This window comes from Clinocottus analis, unplaced genomic scaffold (genome assembly GCF_023055335.1).
Source record: "Clinocottus analis isolate CAN_PGR_092001 unplaced genomic scaffold, fCliAna1.0.p SCAF_11, whole genome shotgun sequence".
Classification (NCBI taxonomy): domain Eukaryota; kingdom Metazoa; phylum Chordata; class Actinopteri; order Perciformes; family Cottidae; genus Clinocottus; species Clinocottus analis.
Window position 1 is genome coordinate 18,923,048 of NW_027175832.1, and position 21,413 is coordinate 18,944,460.

The following is a 21,413-nucleotide window of genomic DNA, read 5'->3' on the forward strand; positions in this document are numbered from 1 at the left end:
AGAGAGTCGGCGGGTCCGAAAAGGGGGATTCGAACTCGGCACTCCCTCTTGTTTTGCTTGTGTTTGCTCGGTCGGAGCCGATGACTCGTGGCGCGTGTAAGAGTTGCTCATCTCCCGTCTAATGCTTTAAAGGATTTGAGGATAATCTGCTGCTTTGGGTATGAATGTTAGCGTCGGGCCGCTCCGAGTGAATGAACGGGATGTGTCGAGTAGTGAAAAGGTCATTTCTACCGCTCCATCTTGTGCCGTGCATTCAACAGGTGTGTGTCTGCTACTCTGTGCTTTCTCTTGTTTCCTCCTCTCTCACGTTCCACCTTGTTAAACGCACTCCGTCGTTTCCCTCCGAACCGATTTGTGTGCAAGCGCAGGAAGTCTATTTCGCTCCTCTGAATATTTATAGAAAACTGTCTCCTCACCAGGCTCTCTTTTGGACCGTCAGCAGGCCTGAGCTGCTCTCTGGCGCCGTCCACCTTGAGCCCTGCGCTGCTTGTTTTGTTGACAACCTCGCAACACGGACTGGCTTCTGTACGAAGGGGCTTTCCACACAGATAGACAGGCGGATACATTTACACCAGGTTCCCAAAGGCGTCGCGAATATGACAAAACAATGACACACATCACAGATTTTCTAATCCTGACTTGTGTCATCACTTCCACCAAAAAAAACATGTCGCGAAGCTCCCGAGAAGCCCTTGAGCCCGACGTCTCGGCGATCTTTAGGATTCCACCGCCGCGCTTTCATGCGTTCTGTCCCGGCAAAACGTTCCCTGCTGTGTTGCGGCGCTGGCCTTGGAGGCCAAAATTAGGCCGGAGGTGTTCTGGAGGCGGTAACGTGATCCGGCTCCTATACTGGGATGCAACTTTACAACTCGTGTCGCTGCGACACGAGTGGGAGAGGGTCAACGATCCAGCTAAAGACTGGATGTGTGAACTCTCTGAGCGGCCTGCTTTCAGACTCGCACCAGAGGCTGGAAATGTCCGATCAGAACCAAACGGCACATCGATGCTTTTCAGCTGCATCGAAACCGTTTCAGTGCCCCTTTTATCCGCATTTGTAAGGAATAATTTAAGTTAAAAGGACAATTTTCGAAAAGGAAAGAGTAGAATTATGCTGCTCATGCTACAAAGAAGAAGTCTTTTTTTTTTTTTTGCTGGAGCTAACGATGCTAACATAAAGGCCTCAATGAAATGAAATGGAATTTGGAACATTTTCTTTCTACCATACTTGTCTGAAACAGCTGTAATAATAATGATTTTAAAAACAATAAACTTTATTTGTACAGCATTCTTCATACAAAAGGCTTCACAGTAAAGGATAGACATTAAAAAAAGAAAGTATTGGTGTTAATCGGAGATTTATTAAACGTACATTTTCTGTCTTCTTCCAATTTCCCGCTGGACACAAATTTCACTACAGGTCTGGATTAAACTAAAATAAGCATCTTTTCAGCCAGCCGTGTCATTGTGTCATATGGACAAAGAACATAAAGATAGCATTTGTGTTGGTACTGTACTTCCAAATGTGAGACATGTGCAGTTTATATTCACCAGGAAAACACACAGAGATCCAGAGTGTAGATTTCTTTTGAGTTTCACCGAGTCTTGTTTCTCTTTTGTAGAGTTTGGACCTAAAGCTCGGACCAAGCTTTGCAGCTCGGCCTCTTTCCCAACAGAGGCCTTAAGGTGTGTGTTGTTGTTTTTTTTGGCAATCACCAAAATCAGCTACGGAAAGATAAGACGAGCCTTTGTTCATCCAAAGACGGGAAATTCAGGGTCAAGTTAAAAATAATGTGTTGAGTTTTCTAAGGGCATTTGCGGGTTGTTTTTTTTATTGCTTTGTCATCACGGCGGGATATGTAAGGATATAGGCTTTACTGCAGGAGAGCGCCTTAGCTCATCATGCGCAGTGAGCATTAAAAGCCGAGGATGCCTGGAACAGCTTATCCTAAAGACACTTTTTTGTTCGCATGGCGTTAAGGCCATAATACCTCCTTCAGGAGTTGCACCCAAGCTCCTTTTGCATTAGTCCACGGGGGTTTCCGCCGGTACAGGAACCTTTTATTTATTTAAACTCAGAGTGTCACAAGCAGTCTCACCTTATTTATTTAGTCTTTAACATCTCTTTTTTAAGTCAGTCCATTTATCAATGAAAATTGACACAAACTGAAGAAGAAAAGCCAAAGCAATGCAGTCCACTCTAGAAATGATCACTACAAACAGTTCAAATATATATATAAATGAAAGTAGTTTCAAGGTGAGGTTTATTCATCCAGTGACCTGTTGGTTGTGATATGTAATGGCATTAATTCAGACCTTTGACCGTCTGCTTCTTACTGGAGCAGAGTCAGGACTCTGTGACCTCGTTCTTAATTAAGCTGGATCCTGGCGGGAAGTAACACCGGCTGAGTTTCACCTTTACCTGCCACCTCTCTTTAAGACCAGGCCTCTGAGTTGTGTGGACGGCTGAAATAGACATCAAGGAACAATGTACTGATTTGTTTCATCATCTTTCATCAGTAAAGCAGCTACTCATCCTCCTGAGAGGGACGTATTAAGCTAAATATACATTGTCAGATTGTGATAAGTTCCTCTTGATGGCGGGTTTGTGACGCTGTCTTCTCGTTCAGTTTTCAGAGTGACTTCTCCCTGGGTGACAAGACCGCCTTGGTCAAGAGTGTTTCAGATACAGATGCCAAACTCCTGGCCGTCCTTCCCAAGGGTGCGCCTCGTGTCCACGCACGCACAATAACGCAGACGAGATCGTGTTGTTGATTGTGAAAAAATACATTTTGACATGTTCTAATATTCAGTTTCAGAGTTGAAGAAACACTTTGAGGGAGCTGCCGCAAAGGACTTGGGAATGAACAGGTATCTTCAGATCTCACGACTTGAATATTTCCATAGAAGCTAACCCACTAACTGAGCAGCTGCCGGCTGACCTTTTAACCTCTGCCTCCTCCCTGTCGACAAGGAAGGAGAGGATAGCCCGGCGCCTGGAGGGGATGGAAAGCGACGCTCCCCCTGCGCTGGTGCCCGGCGGTATGGTCGCCAACAGGATGCTGGAGGAGGACCCTCCGCGGTACACCCGCGCCTCAGATCCCTGTGAGCCCTGTGTGATGGGTAAGCATGGCACGATTGCACTGCCGAAACAAAACCAGGCTTCCTTCGGTTGGACTTGGATTGGCTCTGCCGATATGTTGGAAACCGAGCTCCTGTTTGTCATTTCAGTATTTGTAAACCACGTTTTTTTACGTTGGAGAATAAACGTTGCCGCCTATCCAGGTTTATTGAATGTATCGGTGTCACTGAAAAGGAGAAAACTAAAACCTTGCATGAGGCGTGAATTCACTAATTGATCTAAACACCCGTGATGTGTCTTGTTGGAATAATGCCACATTTGTCGCCTCATACGTGCGTACGTGGATGGACCACAGATATGCACCTGGACACGGTTGCCGGTGTGTAATCAAGTGTTTCCTCTATTTACCGCAGTGAGGCGCTACAGCCGAGAGGAGTTGGAGGCGCCCCAGAAGCAGCTGTCACCTCTCGACAGATCACCTCAGGTCAAAGGCGGCGGCGGCGGCGGCGGCCGCCAGGAGCCGATGTTGGTGTACGTCGACCCGGTGACGTTATCCACCTCCTCTACGCCCACGTCTGGCCCGGCTAACGCCGCCAGCCTGAGCTCCAAGGCCGAACGCATCGCCCGCTACAAAGCCGAGCGCCGCCGGCAGCTGTCGGAGCGCTACGGCATCCTCCTGGATCAGGAGGCGGACATCGATTACACGCCGCGCTACCGGTCTCGGCGAGACGCGGACGCCCCCGACCGACAACCGACCTCCAGGCGAGAGGGGGACAGACAGGAGGCCGAGGAACCGGGACGGGAGCCCAGGGTGCCGTACCGCGCCGGAGTGGGAAGGGTTTACATGAGGATGCACCCGGACCCTGCGCCCGTTTCCACCTCCGGCCCCGCCCACTCCAACCAAGCCTCTCCCCCGACACAAGAAAGGCCCAGACGATTTTCGGAGCGGGAGAGAGCGATGAACATGGAGAACTATCGGCGCGGTGCGGCTCCGGAGCGCTCGACCGCTTCCAGAGCCAGAACCCAGGAGCAGCATCCTCCTCAGTCCCAGCAGCAGGACGCCGCCCACCAGGAGCCAAGCCCCGCCTCCACCAGGGATTACAGCATCGCGGCGGTACCCAGCTCCCCTCGCACCGCCCGCCGGGCCTCCCTGCCATCCACTCGCTACGGCATCTCACCTGGGGATTTGTTCATAGAGCAGCAGGCCCAGAGCATCCTCAACAGACAGGGGTGAGTTCATGGAAAAAAACAAAAAACGGGCGAGAACATACGTGAATACGTGAAGTAACACCGACAACTCTTTCTCAAGATTTGATAGGATATAAATAGCTTAGTTTGCATACCCGCCGGCTTAGCCGTCGCCATGTTGAGAGCCGTTGAGAGTCAATGGAAATGCTCCCGATTTTGTATTTAGCTCCTCGAAAAGTCTCACATGACACAAGACTTAAGAACGCACACTTTCTGTGTCTTTGCCACCCCACTATGATTGTATATATTATTGTATATACATTCCTCTTTGGGTCGTTCTGTCGACTGTGTGAAGCCGCCCGGGGAGCGATCTCACCATTAGAAGTCTGATGTTGTGTCTACAGTCATGTTGAGTGTTTAAACCACATGAACCTGTTTTCCTGACAGTATTTAGACTCATCCACTGGCTGCTAGTCACTTCCAAAAGGAGCGTGCGGTACATTTTCACAACCATAATGAGCAAAACTAGCCGGCTGCGGCCACCACTGTGCCAGTATTCAGGATCTTTTCTAGACTGCAGGTCCGACTCACATGGAAAGGTGCTCTGGGGAGCTCGTCGGTGAAAAGGTTGCAGGGCAGCAGGCTTGATAGCCGGGTGGGTTTCTGCAGGGCGGATATCGTTTCCCTGCATGGCCCGAGAGGTGACCTCTTGATCTATTAGCAAAGAGCTTATGTCACTTTATATTAAACAAAAAAATGAATACGATACCACAAAAGGGATGAGATTTGTTATATTTGTCAAGTGAAGTCATTAATTGACATGATGACAAAATGACTCATGAATAATATAATGTGTAAATGATTGAAAATAGTCACACTTTAGTGACAAACCTTTGATTTTAAATGTGCAAAAGTGCACATTTTACACTGATCCCTGTCTGTAACGTAAAATAACCATGATAGCGGTTCAGCAGATCAGTGCTGATCTTTTAAGACTGATCAGAATACTCTGTAAAGGGTTTTTAACCCTGTCACCGCGTCATCTTTTTAGCCTGGCCGCCCTGTCACAGAGCGACTGGTTTCTCAGCACAGACTCAGACAGTGACACTCAGACGGTCTCCAGCTGGCCTCCAAGGTAATGTCCGCTCGTAAAAAAACCATCACAAAGCCCCGTCGTCCACCGGGTTCATGTGTTCGTTTCCATTTCCTTGCACTCTAATCTCTTTCACTCGTCATTTGTCTGTCTTAAAACACATGAAAGAGGCAATAAATGGCTTCAAACCATTGTCACAGGTCGTAAAAAGTGTTAATTATTCTGAACAAATTGCCATAACACTTCTGGAGACACCATAAAAAGAGCAAAGTAAGAAATAGTAAGCCAGTTTTTTAAAATCACGTTATGCGTGGACATGCAGCTAGCTTGTTTGATAATGTACTTTCTAACATTAAGCAATACTTGCCTTATTAACTGGTGTGTAAAGTATAATTTGCATTCCTCAACTGACACAACTTGTATCCCAAAACTTAGTCCTAGCATTTATTCATCCAAAGATTCACTCTGTTTTTGAAAGATTTTGTCAAACTCAAGATTAAAGCATACATGAAAGTCATGAAGGCAAAAAACCACAATTATCCTATTTATTCAAATCACTGTCAAAATAGCAAAGTAAAGGCCAGCTTGAAAGAAAGCGGAAAAAGCACCCTTCTTAAGAACACTTCAACAACAGAATAATTGTGATTTCGTACCTCCATCCCATTGAGAATCAAACATAACAATTTGGTTAAAGTCTTGTTCCATTAGATTCCTTTTTGTTCACTTAAAACAGGGGTGTTTGACCCCGATTAGCTTCTACAAACATACCCAGAACTCTGTAAAAACTGTCCATTTGTTCGTCCGCGCGGTGCCGTAAGCCGTGTTAAATTAGTTGCGACTGGGTTTCACGAGCAGTTGAGTGGAGTTAGTGAACCAGAGTTGATGGGGTGACAACATTAGTCAGGTCGATGCGCTGACCCCGTCAGCCTGTGGTGGACCGACTGACTCAGCACTTGTCAGCTGATGCCGCGCTCACATCCCCCGCCCGACCCACTCCCTCCCTCCTTTTCTCAGATTCTGGCCCGATAAACCTCATGAAATTACATCCTCGTACCCTGTCAGTGACTTTGACTATGTCGTTGCATAAGATAAATCATTTTATTTTAACTTACCCGATACGTTCTGGTGCTGAAAAGATTCTAGAGAGAAACATTAAAGCAGATTTTTTTTTTTTTTCCGTTTTGGTTTGCCGTTGAAGTCCTTGAGTATACATGTATTTCTGGACTGGACTGTGACCCAGATAGCTTCCTAATAGCCCTGTAAAGGGATGAAAGCCCACGGCCAGCCTTTGAGCCGTATGGACAGGTGAAATTCACAGCATGCTGTCCAGCAAGCACCTTTTATAGTGTCAGTAAAGATCACGTAAAACCACAAAGTCTATTTGTTGGTAATGTCGAATGTGTCTTCAAAAGAGGACGTTTTCTAGCTAGTATGTCCCATGTATGTTCAGACACCGACGGGTCTTGGTGGCCTTATCAGCTGCTTGTGCTAGCTTGCGTTAGCGTGTACTCGTGTAGCACGAGCACTGTGTAAGTCCTTCATGCCATGTCAGATAAAGCAGAGGCCCATCAATTATGTCTGGCTTAGTGGTCCACAATGAGATTACAGCAACCTTTGGCTACCAGGGTTCAGAAGGTTGGAGATGAAAATAGTTTGGCTTACTTTTTTTGGCATGGAGACCTCGGAGCGAGAGAGGGAGAGAGATGTTTGAACTTAGAAATCCAGGGCACGGTGCGACTTGACCTTGTGGCAATTCTACTGTCGGATTTTAGAGCTCAAGTTGGTCCCATGATACTCTTGTTTTTCATAAACTTTTATGCAATAGGCTTTCACAATTGTTAGCGAGAATTAAATTAAGCGCATGCAACGTTTAATTCAATGAATATTTGGGGGATTTGAGCTGCGGTTGTTAAGTTTGTCTGTCCTATCGGCTGCCTCGGAAAGTAGCAGATGGCTGTGCTCATCCAGAGCAAAAATGTGTTGTTGGATAATACATTTGGCTCGTGTATTTAATCATTTACCATTCATTGTGTCCCTTCAGATTAAAAGCTTGGTGTATGCTCTTTAGTCCCCTCTTGTATGATTTGAGTTTTGACTTCGGAGAATGCCGAAGGTCTTAAACTGAACTGTAATCTCAGTTGTCCCTTATCCGTTTTTATGTCCCCAAGAATCCGGGTAAGAGAACGTTTGTCCAGGGACGAAATTGTCCAGAGGCCACCCGACTGGAGTCCGGACAAGCACCAGGGTAACAGACACCGTCCTCAGGGGAACAACGCTCAGTACGCCCCGCAACGCTCAGAACCCACCGAGCAAAGGACCGTTCCCCAGCCTCAGCCCAGCGCAGGCCACCACGCTGCCCACGGCCAAACGGCCTACCCCCTGTCCATCCCCGAGTACCAACACACCGGCCCCGCCGTTGACGCTCAGCCCTATCTGGCCCTGCCCGCTCCAGTGGCCGCTGCCAAACCTCCCGGACCTCCCGAGGTGCCACCGCGAAGGAGAGTGAGTGCCGACCAAATCCACGCCGCCCACAGGGAGGCCAGATCGGAGGCCAGGCAGGCCCTGAAGGAGGAGGCCCACACGGAGGGCCTGCTGAAGAGCAGGAAGGCCGTTCTGCCCTCGGAGATCCGCCGAAGGGAAAAGAGCGTGGACGAGCCTCACAGGGGGCGTCACGAAGACGCGGACTGGCAGAACTACAGCCCAGAACAGAGGAGGGTGAGTCGAGGCGAGGAGGACTGGGATCAGGAGAGAGGGAGGGAGAGGGGGAGGGAGAGAAACGTCGAGAGGATCAGAGAAAGAGGGAGAGAGCGTCTCTCTAACCATGACAGCCAAGAGGAGAGAGTGTTTAGATCGATGCAGCCCAGGCAGCATCAACCCTCCGAGACTGTGTACCATCACGAGCCCCAAATTCAGCAGCAAGAGCACCAACAGTACGAACCCAGACCGAGACAACACGTTGCTCAAACTCAAGAGCAAGAACCTCCAACGCAGCGTCAGTACGACCAGCCGAGACAGCCGCCAGAGCCTCAAGAACAACCGCACCCTCAGAGACAGCAGGAGCCTGAGCTCCAAAGACAAGAGCCTCCATTTCAGCAGCGAGACTCCCGGAGAAATCAACAAGAGCCCCAACTGGACTTTGAGCCCCAGAGGCGGCGGCAGCAGCGGCCGGACCCATCGGGCAACCAGACGTTCGACTCGGCCACCCATCTCCAGAAGTGCTCCTCTTTGCCTCAAGCCAAACAAAGAACCGTGGAGATGAGAGCGGGTCCCAAACCCAAGATAAGGACCCGCGCCATGTCGGATATAGGCATAAGCCAGCATTCTGCCACGTATCGCATGGAGAGGGCAGCGACCAGCAGAGAGGCGTTGAGGGCCATGCCTCCACCGGGGATGTCCAACGAGGAGATGGGCTCCCTGGACACCAGGGTGTCGGTGGCACAGCTGCGGCACTCGTATCTGGAGAATGCCAACCGGAAACCTGAGTTGTAGGTCCACACTGGCATGGGCTCCGTGTTGCATCGCTAAATAACCAACTCTAACTCTGCATTAGTAAGCTGTTGCAAAAACGTAATCCTCCATGATCCAAGAAAAAATAACGCTGGTAGAATGATCCGCGGCATGTACCATCATCGTGTTCATCGGCGTGTCTGCCATTTTGTTTTTTTTGGAGCTTAACTTACTTGCGAAAGTCAGACTCGGCTCTTGCAAGGTACGCTTTGGAAGTTGCCTGCTGCTGCATGTTAACTTTGAGAAATGTGTCTTCGCGGTTGTGTTGTGCTCAGCGTGTGCACCAATACCAACGTGTGAGACCCCGTTTCTTCTAACTTGAGTGCAGTTTCTGGTCTACTAAAACCAAAAAGGTCGTTAATAGTTTTCTTCACTTTTCCTCTTTTGTTGTTGTCCTCGTCAATCTTTCTAAAATCTATAAAAGCGAGAGCACTAAAGCTGATCTGTCAGCAATGGAGGTAGACCCGGCTAGCGGCGGCGAGCGGGACAGGGTCGCTCGGAGGCCTCGGCGCTACATCACTCCAGGAGAAAGTCGCTTGTCGGAGAGGTTTAGGACCCAGCCCATCACGTCTGCAGAGCGGCTGGAGTCAGATAGGTACAAGGGGGGGAGCTCTCTGCAGCGATCAGCAGGAGCTCTTCACAAGCATTTTTTATTTTGTACATGATTTGTTTATTTATTCCACGGATTTGCATGGTGGAGAGTGGTTATCGGTTGGCCTTCAGATGATAAATCACATCATGGTTCCTCAAATACATGAAAAAAAGGTCTTCAATGCTGATGCTTGACGTACAGTTCTTCTCTTCTGCAGGTCTCGTCTCAGCCCGTCACTGCTGCAGGATCCTGAAGGTCTGTTTACTGCATACATGCACATCTAATTCCTCATTTATAAAGAAAATGATAATGACATTTTGCCAAAGGTTTAAATACAGTTGATGTCACGTGACATAATCAATCTTTCCTTTTCACTAGATGAAGGGAAACTGGACGATAGAGCCAAGATGAGCGTGGCCGCCAAGAGGTCTCTCTTCAGGGTACACTTCCTACTTCCTGTTCATTCATACTGTTTGTTTTTGAATGAGCAATCGTTTGTTTGACCACAATCTCAAAACAAAAAAAAATGGATTTTGTTATTTGTGTCGATTGAAGTTTCAATATTTAATTAACTGGTTAATCATGGAACTTTAAATGTACACATATATATGTTTTTCCTGACGTGATCCTGCAGGAGCTGGAAAGGACATCAGACGGGAGTATTCCCAAACCGCGCTCTCGAAACGCCGCCGTGGAAAGGCGCCTGAGAAGAGTCCAGGATCGGTCAAACACTCAACCCGTCACCAACAGGGAGATGGACAATGCTTCAAGGTAGATCTTAGATTGTGCTGATTGCAAATTTTTAGCTGTATTGTCCAATAATCTGTTTCTAGTTTCCTTTCGCACCTCTTTATCTTATCCTTCTACCTGTTCTCGCCTCCTTCTCCTTCTTTGCATTGCATTATCTGTATTTCACAGTTTCTTTGACATCTGTACCTCCATTCTCCCCTCAACTCCGCCCCCTTTTAAGTGATCCCGCCACGTCGTCACAACCTCTGAGCGTCTACACTCGCGTCGCTCGCGTCTCCAGCCCCACTGTCGTCAGCACCAGTGTGATCAGGTACAGCTGAGCCGCCTGCTTACACGTGCTTTGCATCCGCTTTGCATGAGCGTGCATGTGTCGCATGCTCACTTAAACATCATGTTTTCTGTGCTCGTTGGGAAACATGTATGATCTCAGTTCAATGAAAGCATTATAGTAGATGAACCTCTATTGGCTAAGACCATATATGGGGTTCAATAGAATTGTATTATATTTGAATCAACACCTTTAAATATCTCTTTGTGTTTTTCAAAATGTGAGAATATATAAGAGTCAGAAAGGCGCTCTCAAATTAATGTATTTCACCCTTTAGATAACTTTTCAACTCCACTATAAACAAAGCTAACCCCTCCCTTGACATATTTACATTATGACTCTTGCAACCAACTGAGACATTTTACTCTCTGTCTCCCTCTCCTGGCCGATCCGCTCGTCCGGCTCCTCTTACCTTGTTACTACACCTTATAGGGGAAGGAAGTCGGCGTTAAAGCTATAACTCACTCGGCACATCCCGTGCCCAGTTTCCAAGCATTCCCTCTCGCAGCGTTTCTCACGCTCAGGTCACAAAAAAAAAAAAAAAAAAGGGTTGCATATCTTACGGAAAGGTCAGACGGGGAGTCGGTTAAAGCCCCCTGCAGGTCCAGGTTCACGTGTCCTGCAGTTTGTTTACGGACCTAGGTTTAACTTAGCACGCTGCTGCCAGATCTCCCTAACCCCCTGCAAACATCCCAGTGCATTATATGATTATCTGGCATATGCACGCTGATCTACTTACGTCTGTGTTGCTGCGCCTGTAATCTGACACAGTGGTCACAGCTATTTACCTGCTCGCTGGTTTGTGCATGAATGTATAGTCAGCGGAAGAACACGTTTGATTTATATATGCAGATTCTCGGTCGTCCATGTCATAGGATATCTAAAAATTCAAGTCAAAGGCAACATGATGTACAACCCTCCATATATTAAATCTCATATACTTACAATTTAAAATCTTCTGCCGGCCAGAAGCAGAAATCAAGCGCTTCTTAAAAGAGTTACACCCAAACCTCTTCTGTCACTACCCAGCATCGTCCCGGCCTCCTCGCAGCCAGACTCGGCGGCAGTCCAGGATCAGGGGAAGGAGACCCATGAGCACCGGACACCAGCTCCAGCCCCCGGCGCTGGGACAGAGGGCGATGGCCTGGAGTTTTTCTCCGCCGAGCCGGACCTGTCCACCCTCACCTTGGCCGAGAAGATGGCGCTCTTCAACCGCCTCGCTCGGCCCGCGGGCAAGACCGCCGAGGGCGCCCGAGGAGACACCCGCCAGCGCCGGGCCAGCGCCCGGTTTCAGACTCAACCCATCACCCAGGGAGAGGTGGATCAGGTAAAAGTACGAAGAAAGAACATTTGCAGGCGTAATGCAGTCGCTCTAGTTCAGTAGATTTTTAGTTCACAACATTACAATCGATTTACTTTTGTCTTCTTGTTTCCTGAACCCTCACCATCCTGATCACAACTAACAATGAATGAACGAGTTTTAATGACAAAAAAGTCACAGAAACATGAAATTAGCACAATACTATACCAACTATTTGGGAGTGGTTCAGTAGAACAGAATTAGATTTTTATTTAAATTAAAACATTTTGCGTGCGAGGTCTTCTTAAAGTGTAAAAAGGCCTGAAGGATGAGTCACTTCCAGGTCACCAGTTTCTCTTTGTGAGTCACAGGGTTCGTTTGGCTTTTGCTTTTTCAAACATTAGCCTCTAAATGTCATGAATGGCCAGCAATTGACATGTGGAAGTTAAAAATACTGTGTTAAATATACATATTGCCTAATCATCGTCCGATATGTCACCACCGTACACCGACACGTTGTCCACCATTGATATGCAGTGAAACGCAGACATGTTGTCCCAGAAAAACTCAGTGTCAGGCGCTTTGTAGGAGCCAGACGTCACCTCCATTCATAGCCTGTCGCTGGTGTCCACACAGGAAGCAGAGCCGCCGGTAACCTCCTCGGTGTCTAACGGTGACTTAAAGGCCAATCAGGGAGAACATGTAAGACCCCTCCCCCTCCCCCCCGCTGCCTGAGCGGAGCTTCTGATTGGTTGCATCCAACGATCTGATTGATTGATCTGATCGGTCCCGCCGGTGACCGGTGTTGTCTTGTCTTGCTTACTCATTTGCAGCTGAGCGCAGCGGATGACTGAAAGTCCTGCATGCTCGTTCATTCGGGCTTCCTCCCGACGCGAATAAACTGGCACAAAATAAATGTATGTTGATGGTTCTGGCCGTGTGCAGAGAAGCGTGTGGCTCAATGCAAAGACCTTGTTTTGCAGTCAAAGTCAATTGAGAGTAATTCAGTGCAGAGTTTGAGTATCAATACCGGCGCCGGAAGAAGAGCTGGGTCATATTTCAAGATACAAACATGCGTTTTACTGACCTTTGAGGCTGTATAACAGGCAGTAATCTCATTTTCTGAACTTATTTGATCGTTCCATCTCAGTAAAATCTACGCTGGGAAGCCTCTTTATGATCAGCTGTCATAAAAACATCACATCAGACATTTTCCTTAAATATTGTCTGAAAGCATCATGTAAAAAGTAGTTTGCGATCTTTTTTATGTGATTTTCCAGCTCTACTTTAAAGGTTAGGTACTGTTTCTTGCTCGACAGCAGATGTCAAGTTAGCGCGACCAACAAAATCACAATGGCCACATGTTATTGGTAATATGGCAGGTTGAAATATCCTGTAATTTCCCTTTAATTAAGGACACCGCTGATTATTCCATGCATTATACAAACCGAATGATACGTTGCATGATTGTTCGTGAATGAGCGGAGGTACTTTTGAGTTTCAGAATGCCTTGTTGAGTCTTTTTGTCGTCATGATTCAGTTGTGTGAAGGTCTGTGCTTCGGCTTCCTGCTGCCATTTTGTGAATGACAGAGTTGCTGCACAGCTGCAGCTTCACGAGCAAACCACTCAAATCTGTTCCCCTAATTTGCTTTGATTGCTGCTGTCCTTCCCCTCATCCATCCATCTTCTTTTACCATCCCACTTCATTCTTCCACGCAACCTGTAACATCCACACATACCTCCACCGACCTCTAACTTCCCCCGCCGCAATCCCACTTAACCCTTCCTCTCCTTCCCTTCCCTCCCGCCCTCCTGTTGTCATTCTATCCACCTCAAATCTCTGACATGATTCCTGCTGTTCCTGCAGCTGAAAAACGGCGGCGCGATCAAAATGGAGCCCCTGTCCGCCTCCCTGGTCCGCTCCGTGGCGGCCGTCACCTCCCAAGCCACGGTGACCGCCACGCCCGGCGGCGGCGGCGGCGGCGGCAGTGACGGCGGCGGCGGCGGCGGCGGTCTCCGCCCGGGGAAGGCCACCGCCGTGCCCTACATCCCTGCCCAACAACAGGCTGCCGGCACTTCGAGCGGCCACCAGGAGAGGGCGCTGATGTACTTCTCCATGACCCAGAGCGGGGACCCCGGCCGCCCCGAGCCCGAGCGCCGCTCCTCCCCTCTCCTGCCCGACAGCCGACAGAGAGCGGGGGGTCCTCGCGCCGCCGCCGCCGCCTCCTCCTCCTCCTCCGCGAGTCACAGGCGGCAGGGGGAGGCGGCGGAGGAGGAGAGCTGGAGAGAGCGTCAGGAGGAGGATAAGGTTCGGGGGGGACAGCAGGGAGGAGCCAGAGGAGAGGTCCAAGACGGCAGCGTTAAGGGAAAGCTGCACTCCCCCGACAGGGACCGGGACCGGGACCGGGACGGCGCACACCAGCGGCAGCATCCCCATCCTCAGCACGCCGCCGAGCTCTCTTTGTGGAGGGGCGAGCCGGAGCCGGAGCCCAGCAGCCGGAGAGCCGCGGACGGACACTCCCAAGAGAGTAAGGACAGAGCCGAGGGAGGAGGAGGAGGAGGAGGAGGAGGAGGAGGAAGAGGAGGGCACCTGAGAGAGGCAGCACACGCCGCCTCCACACAGGAGCAGGAGAAGAGCAGCGGCAGGAGCAGCCAGCCAGGCGTCTCAGGTAAGGGGACGTCTTGCACAGATATGCGATGGAGAAAAGTGGAAGGATGATGAAGAGGGGATGTGAATGGCTGAGAGTGAAAAAGGAGGAATGTGGGAAAAAAAAAAAACGGAGCGGACGTAAAGGGGAAGAGAGAAAGGGAGTGACACAAAAAAAAAGAAGTGGAATCAAGCGTCTAGGGAAGGGTCTGTTCTCATTACCCTCATTGTCTCATGCAGCATGCTCCCACGCATGACTGCTTCCTGCCGGCTGCACACACACTTGTCCCAGCTGGAGGGTATTTGATTTGGCTGATACAGAGAGCGAGAGAGAGAGAGAGAGAGAGAGAGAGAGGCGTCTGAAGCTGCATCTCATTAGCATATTTCCCCATGCATTTGCCTCGTGGCTCCCTTTGTCTAGAAAGAGAAAAGCCCTTTCCTTGACATGCTGACTGTCAGTTTACGGATGCAAAAGATTTTAAAAAATGAATAAAATCTGCGTTTGTGCTCACTGTCACAGGCTTCTAACTGGGGCTGTGGTCCCTGTGCACCACATCACCACCGCCTGTGGGCTTTAGCCCTGCGCATACTCCATCCAGTACAATGGGCCTGACCTGTTTTTATGTGCTAATGCAGAATGTGTCCAGGGGTTGCTCTCTTCTTTTTTCCCATGCATGCACGCATGCACACCAACACTGTTCAGAGAAAAGATGAAAGCACTCAGCGCCAGAGTGCAGAAACAATTGGCCGGCACTTCCATGAAACAGGTAGAGGACACAAAGGACGCCTTGTCTGCAGGCCCCGTGCTCTTATTCACTTCAGTAATGGACTATTGTATCGTCGACGACTTGCATTGCTTCACGACTTTCCTCGACGTGCCGACCACTGACCTTTCCCCCGACCTCCACTCCAGACTAGTGTAAAGTCGTTGTTCCTTGTGTGTACCAGTGTTCAGTCTCCAAAGAGCAGGACGAGTCCCCAAAATGTGAACGGCGCCCTGTACACGGCAGGCTTCGTATGACGCTAATCACACGTCTCTGCCTACAAAACCAGCTGCATGTGCATGCATGTGTTTCAGGGATGAGTACCGGTTGCGCAGCGGATTATCGGGAATCAAACAATAACTAGACGCGTAACTCCATGATTGTATACCGTTTGCTTATTTTCAGACGTGCCGGATCGTCCCGCGCCGCCGCGGCCTCTGACGGCTGTAGTGTCCTCCAGCAGGACAGTGTCTCACGTCTCCAGCGGCCAGCAGCAAACCGGCCTCCAGCCTCCTCAAACGCTCCCCAAGCCCTTCACCCAGCAGCCTCCGCCGCCGACGGCGCCCAAACCTCAAGCCGACGTCCAGCCCCCGCCGACGTACCCCAAGCCCTTCTCTCAGTCCCCGCAAACCCAGCTCAGACCTCAGGGCTTCGTCCAGCCTCTCCCGAAGCCCTACCTGCAGACGCAAGCCCTGCAGACGCAAGCCCCGCCCCCGCAGACGCCGCCCAAACCCCTGGTGCCGCCGCAGACGCCGCCCAAACCGCAGTCCTTCCCCCAGGCGCTGCTGGTCCACTCCCAGTCCATGCCCCTGGACCACGACGAGGACTTCGAGGACCACAGCGTCCACTCTGGAGATCTGCTGTCCCCAACGGAGTCTGGAGAACGACTGTGTGACGACATGTCCGCCAAACAGATGTCCATCAGGGAGAGGTGAGTGGGCGGCCGGGGGATCCGAGAGCGGCTCGTTGCCCGTCGGCTTCACGCCCATGTTCACTGACGCAGGGCTTCTTACGGTCATGGAATTTAAAAATGGCTGAATGAAGTGAATTTCCTGGCCTGGAAAAGTGTAGTAAAAGTCTTGTGAATGTGTTGCATTCATGTGTTCATGTCGTTCATTTACGCCGAAATAATGAATACGCTTTAAAAAGAAAGAGGCTCAAAATATAAGCAGCCATACAAACAGGCATCTATATAAATGTTTATAAATGTGTCATTTAAGGTTCACTGTATGCTTTGAATCCTCTTTGTTAGCTTAAATACTACATTTCATCACTTTTTACTGTTCACACACAGATTTCACGCCGTGTCTGCTCATGGAAATGTGGTTTAAAGTCATAAATGCATTGGTCAAACTGTGTGAGCCCTGTTGACAGGATACTTTCATCTTACTGGCTAATCGACTAAATGTGGACGCTGCATTGAATGCAGCTCTGGAGTCTGAAAGAATTTCTTTTCAACCAAGAAACGGGATAATTTGGCAGCAAAATCCAGAATAACGCTGATGTAACTTTGATGGTGTTACATTATCGGCTCTCTTCACAGTCTTCACTGTCAGTCTTTGCTGCATTTGCCTCCCACTCGATGCCGTCATGTGACCAACAAAAATATTTTAGTCTCTCCGTGGAAGAGTCCCTCTTCAAACCCTTTCAGCCTTCAACACGAAGGACACTTCTGTTAGTGTTTCTAGTGGAATATCTGTCTGGTTTTCCTTTTTTTAAAAGAAATAAGTAACCACGATTAAATAAAGGCCAAATTTAATGTTTTGGTTTCTGATTAAGTGTTTTTTTCTCGTCCATTTGCTCCTTTTTCTCCTTAATAAGTCGTATATATATATATCGAGGCTCCGGCTTTTGCGTTACGTGTGTTGCGAGGATAAATATAAAGAGACAGACCGAGACTAAAACAAAAAAAAAGGCCGTTGATAATCGTCGAAGAACCACAATTTTGTCGCGGATGCTCAGCAGTCGTGCAAAAGATGTGAGCGACGCGATACTAGAGACGAATCTATTTCCGTCCGTGAGCATCACACATGCACGGCGGTCAGGAGCTGCTCTTTACGCTTCTCGTGACGGTCCCTGAACAGCCCTGATTCCCTTCACGCGTCCGGGATCCAGTCGGCTCTCAGCGAGGTTGAAAAACTGGACTTTTCTTTTAGGAACATTTGTGTTTCTGGCCAGAGAAATCCTCTGAGATTCAGCAGATTCCTCCCGATGCCCTCGTTTCTTTCTGTGCCGTCCACACGAGCAGCTGAGATGATGACATACTTTCTTTTTTACCCCTCAGTCGTCCCTTTCCAGCTCTTTTTGGAGGCCCTTTTGCTGTTTATGAAGCGGAAATCTCTGACCTGGTTTTTCACTCTTGAATGATTATTACAGAGAAGCGTTTTTTTTTTATTTATTAGGTTCATCACATTAACTGTCAATAAACTCACGGGGTAAAGCTGAGGAAGTGTTGTCCTCATTAGCATACGCGTTAGCGATTCAAACCCGTCACACTAAGACTCTTTTTGCAGCTAGTTTGACACGTTTTAAATGTTTTGTTAAAACAGTCCATCCTGTCTGTCACTGCAATGCTTTTTTATTTGTCAATCAGAGGATGCAGGATACAGACATGTAATATTTTCCATAGACTCTATCGTGATCCTAAATTTAAACTCTGGTTTAGGTTTAAAATCAGTGCTAAAACGCCTCCCAAAGTGTCATATAAAAGTTAGAAAACATGAGGAAACCATTGACTTTGGGATACTAATACATGTACACAACTGTCTCTTACTAAATCTACATTTAGGAAATACTCCCCTCCTCCCCCCGCTCTTAATTAGCCGTTAGCTTAGCTTTTTAGCTTACTTACAGGTGGCGTTATGGTAAATCCGGCTGGTATTACATGCATTTTGTATTCGGTTGTTCCAGAGCTTCATTCAAGCTTCAATGACGTTCACACAGATTTATATTTCATATTCAAACCCAAGACTCTGTTTCATCAAACGGAAATAACTTCCTTAATGAGTTTGTAACGATGCCTGTGAAGTGGAGGTTTAATCAAGATGAAGAAGAAGAAGGCTTGCTGCTTTTTTTAAAATCTAATTGTGTTTTTGTCAGAGTGGCACTGCTGAAGAAGAGCGGCGAGGAAGACTGGAGGAACCGGATCAACAAGAAACAGGAAGCGGTGCAGGTGGCGTCCAGCGAGCAGCAGACGCAGCTATGGGAGTCAGAGCAGACCTGCGAGAAGAAGGTAGAGTCCTCCGCACACCTGTGTGAACAACAACAATATCACATTCATGGTATTTGTGTGAACAGCTGCTGGTGTTGTTTGCTCTCATGGATGCCACAGTAGAGCTGTGATTAGGAAAGAGCCCTAAAAATCTCTGCGCCACAGTTTTGCGCCACAAAATTAGATCCAAGTTCACATAATCTTCCTCTTCTCCTGTTCCCCTGTGACTCGTTGAAAGCTCATATGATAATTAAGTGTCCCTAAATAGATAAAACATACATTTTACACACAAAAAAGTAGCTTTCACCAGCGTGAACACGGTTCATCCCCCGTCCTTCGCGGTTACAGTGCCAGCTCCCGTCCTCCTTCCTCCTTCAGCTAAGTGCTCCCTTCATTTCCTCCTTCAGTCCATCTGTTGTTTGAGCCCAGCGGTCCAGATCAGTGCAGCATCCCGCCCGAGAGGCTGCAAAAACCAGGAAGGACCGTCTGCTGCTGCAGAATTAGCAGTCTCCAAGGGTTTTTTGGGGGGGGAATAGATTCTTTCTTTCTTTCCTTTTTTTTGAACCACAATTAGATTTTGGGTAAGCTCCCGGCGTCAGTGGTCACAATGAAAGCTTATTTGGGCGAAAAAAAACTTTTAAGAATCTCTAATTCGGATTAATATGCGTCTCTTTCGGTTAAAACAGCAGCTGCAATTAAATTAAACGCTCAAAGAAACGCTCATTTCTAAATTTTACACCTTTTTGTTCGTCCCTTCTTGGCATTAGTATTCAGTTGGAGCGAAACTAGCCGCTTAAACCCTGGATGGTAATCCTCCAGGCTGTCTCACCCCCTAAACCCATTACAGCGACAATGCCCTCCCCCCTTTCCTCCCCCCTTTGCTCTCTCCGTCTGACCAATCACTTCCCCTGTGTTTAACCCCCTGTAGGAGGAAGGGGTGGTCGTTCAAGGCTACGCCGCTGTGTCTGCGTCTGAGCAGCTGTGGGTAAGAGCCGGTGTGGGCGAGCTCAGCGTTGTGTGGACCGTGTGTGCGATCGCTTTCCCTCGAGTCCGTGGGTGTGTAGCGGCGGCTCGTTCTTCACTCGCGACCGACGCGGCGGGATGGAGTTAGGGAACTTACGCTGAGTCTGTCTTTAAGGGGCAAAAACATTTCATTTATAGTCGAAAACAAATAGTTAAAGTGAATTTAATAACGACATCTTGAATTAAAACTGCTGTCCAATGATATTTATTCTACTTTCTTCAGACATTTTGTAGCATCCGGATGGATATTTATGGCCATGGATGAGAAACATCCGTACTCTTATTGCAAAATTGAAATAATGGCTATCACAGAAATAAATACAGTTTATAAAAGAGGTAATACATAAGGAATATACGCATATTCATGTACATGAAAGATGGAGATAAGTCCGTGTTTCAGTGGTTGCAGAATAAATTTAATGGGAGGTCACAAAAAAAACTTTCCTTTCTGCTTCATACTTTTATTTTTTCGGGCGTTTATTGTTGTTGTTTTTTCCCTGTAAAGTTGTGACTCTCAAGGCCTTGAAAGATTATGCAAATTAAAGAATCTGAGAGGATAAAAAGATGTACTTGTGAACCATTACTTATTTAATAAATATATATCAATTATACATAACGTTTTTGAGACCGATTATAATGAATTATTAATGCACCTTTTAAGCTGTGTTTTCACTGCTGCTGTGATTTATTGATATGGGACTTTTTGCAGTTTGGTGCTCGTTACTAACAGTAAAACACATGTGCATTGTCTTTAATGACCTTTAACTACTTTTGTTTGGGGAAACAATTGAGAAACAATACATTTTTACTTCTTAAGAGACTCGAACTTTCTTAAAGATGACAAATCTGACTCCAAAAGCTTCACAAAGAACAAAAGCAACAATGCAACCTTTAGTTTCTTTTGCACAGAAGTCGTTATCGTCTCTTTCAGATCAACTTCAGCGAGTAGTTTAACTTTGCATCCCTCCCTCATCCTCCATCATCTGCATGCTCATCTTTCCTCTCCTCCATTTCCTCCTGTGCTTTCCTTTCTCTCACTTTGCCAATGCGCCTCTGCATCCTCAGGAACCTGTCTTCTCTTCCACCTTCTCTCCTACTATCCCCCTCGGCCAAAAGTGTCAGTATATTGACCACCATAGTCAGGTAAGGACACGCTACCTGGCACGCTCCAATGCGCCGCATGTACCGGACTCTTTTTCTTCCCCTTTTCTGCTTGGTTTTGCGGCGCCTCGGTGGCGCTTTTGGCGCGCCGTCGAGTTGTATTCGATCCTGACCGCATGAGCACAACTCGGCGCAACGGCGTCGCCGCTGCGGCGGCATGAAGATGTTCGTATCGGCCTGAAAAGGACACGCGCCGAGCACGCGCTAGCGCGTCCAGTCCTTTTCATATAGGCTCGGTTTGATGCTGTGACCACATGAATGATGGAGTGGAGTCGCATGGAGTCACGGTGGAGCTGCGGTGGGAGGTGGTGTAGTTCTCCTGACTCGTGGGAAGCAGAGCCAGAGGTGTCTGGAAGCGTCTTGTGATCTCATGTTAAGAATGCCGCTCTCGCACCGGTCGAGAAAATGACCGAAAAGCACCGCGATATTGTCGCCGACCGTCCACTGCTTTGCATTCGAGACCCCCTGCGGCGCTTTATGAATCCTTCATGACGTGACGGATGGTTTTTCTTCTGACGTCCTCCCGTCTGTGCAGAAGACCGGAGACGAGATCGAGGCCCAGATATCCATCGAGGAGAGAAAACAGATGATTTCAATCCGCGAGGATGCCTGGAAGACAAAGGGCCGAGGGGCCGCCAATGACTCCACCCAGTACACCGTGGCCGCCCGCATGGTCAAGAAAGGTCAGTGTGCGACCCGCCCGTCTTCAACGGAGGTGTGCGACATTTCAAATCGCTTTTTCACGCACAGATGTGCACACTTCCTTCGG

General features: G+C 48.3%; 1 protein-coding gene across 4 annotated transcripts in view; it reads left to right on the plus strand.

Annotated features, from left to right (window-relative positions):
* svilb (supervillin b) overlaps positions 1–21,413 on the plus strand; it is a 40,923-nt gene that overhangs the window by 6,883 nt on the left and 12,627 nt on the right. For 2 of the 4 annotated variants that reach the window (XM_068605110.1, XM_068605118.1), the window contains exons 2-20: positions 1,620–1,683; positions 2,628–2,719; positions 2,811–2,868; positions 2,972–3,120; positions 3,493–4,309; positions 7,529–8,845; positions 9,292–9,462; positions 9,677–9,714; positions 9,838–9,899; positions 10,094–10,230; positions 10,430–10,519; positions 11,567–11,864; positions 12,474–12,539; positions 13,706–14,507; positions 15,655–16,180; positions 18,349–18,481; positions 19,389–19,445; positions 20,549–20,626; positions 21,180–21,327. In XM_068605110.1, coding sequence (XP_068461211.1) covers positions 1,620–1,683; positions 2,628–2,719; positions 2,811–2,868; positions 2,972–3,120; positions 3,493–4,309; positions 7,529–8,845; positions 9,292–9,462; positions 9,677–9,714; positions 9,838–9,899; positions 10,094–10,230; positions 10,430–10,519; positions 11,567–11,864; positions 12,474–12,539; positions 13,706–14,507; positions 15,655–16,180; positions 18,349–18,481; positions 19,389–19,445; positions 20,549–20,626; positions 21,180–21,327 — 5,103 coding nt within the window. The remainder of the gene's footprint in view (positions 1–1,619; positions 1,684–2,627; positions 2,720–2,810; positions 2,869–2,971; positions 3,121–3,492; positions 4,310–7,528; positions 8,846–9,291; positions 9,463–9,676; positions 9,715–9,837; positions 9,900–10,093; positions 10,231–10,429; positions 10,520–11,566; positions 11,865–12,473; positions 12,540–13,705; positions 14,508–15,654; positions 16,181–18,348; positions 18,482–19,388; positions 19,446–20,548; positions 20,627–21,179; positions 21,328–21,413) is intronic. The other 2 variants (XM_068605126.1, XM_068605136.1) reach the window with 2 other exon arrangements.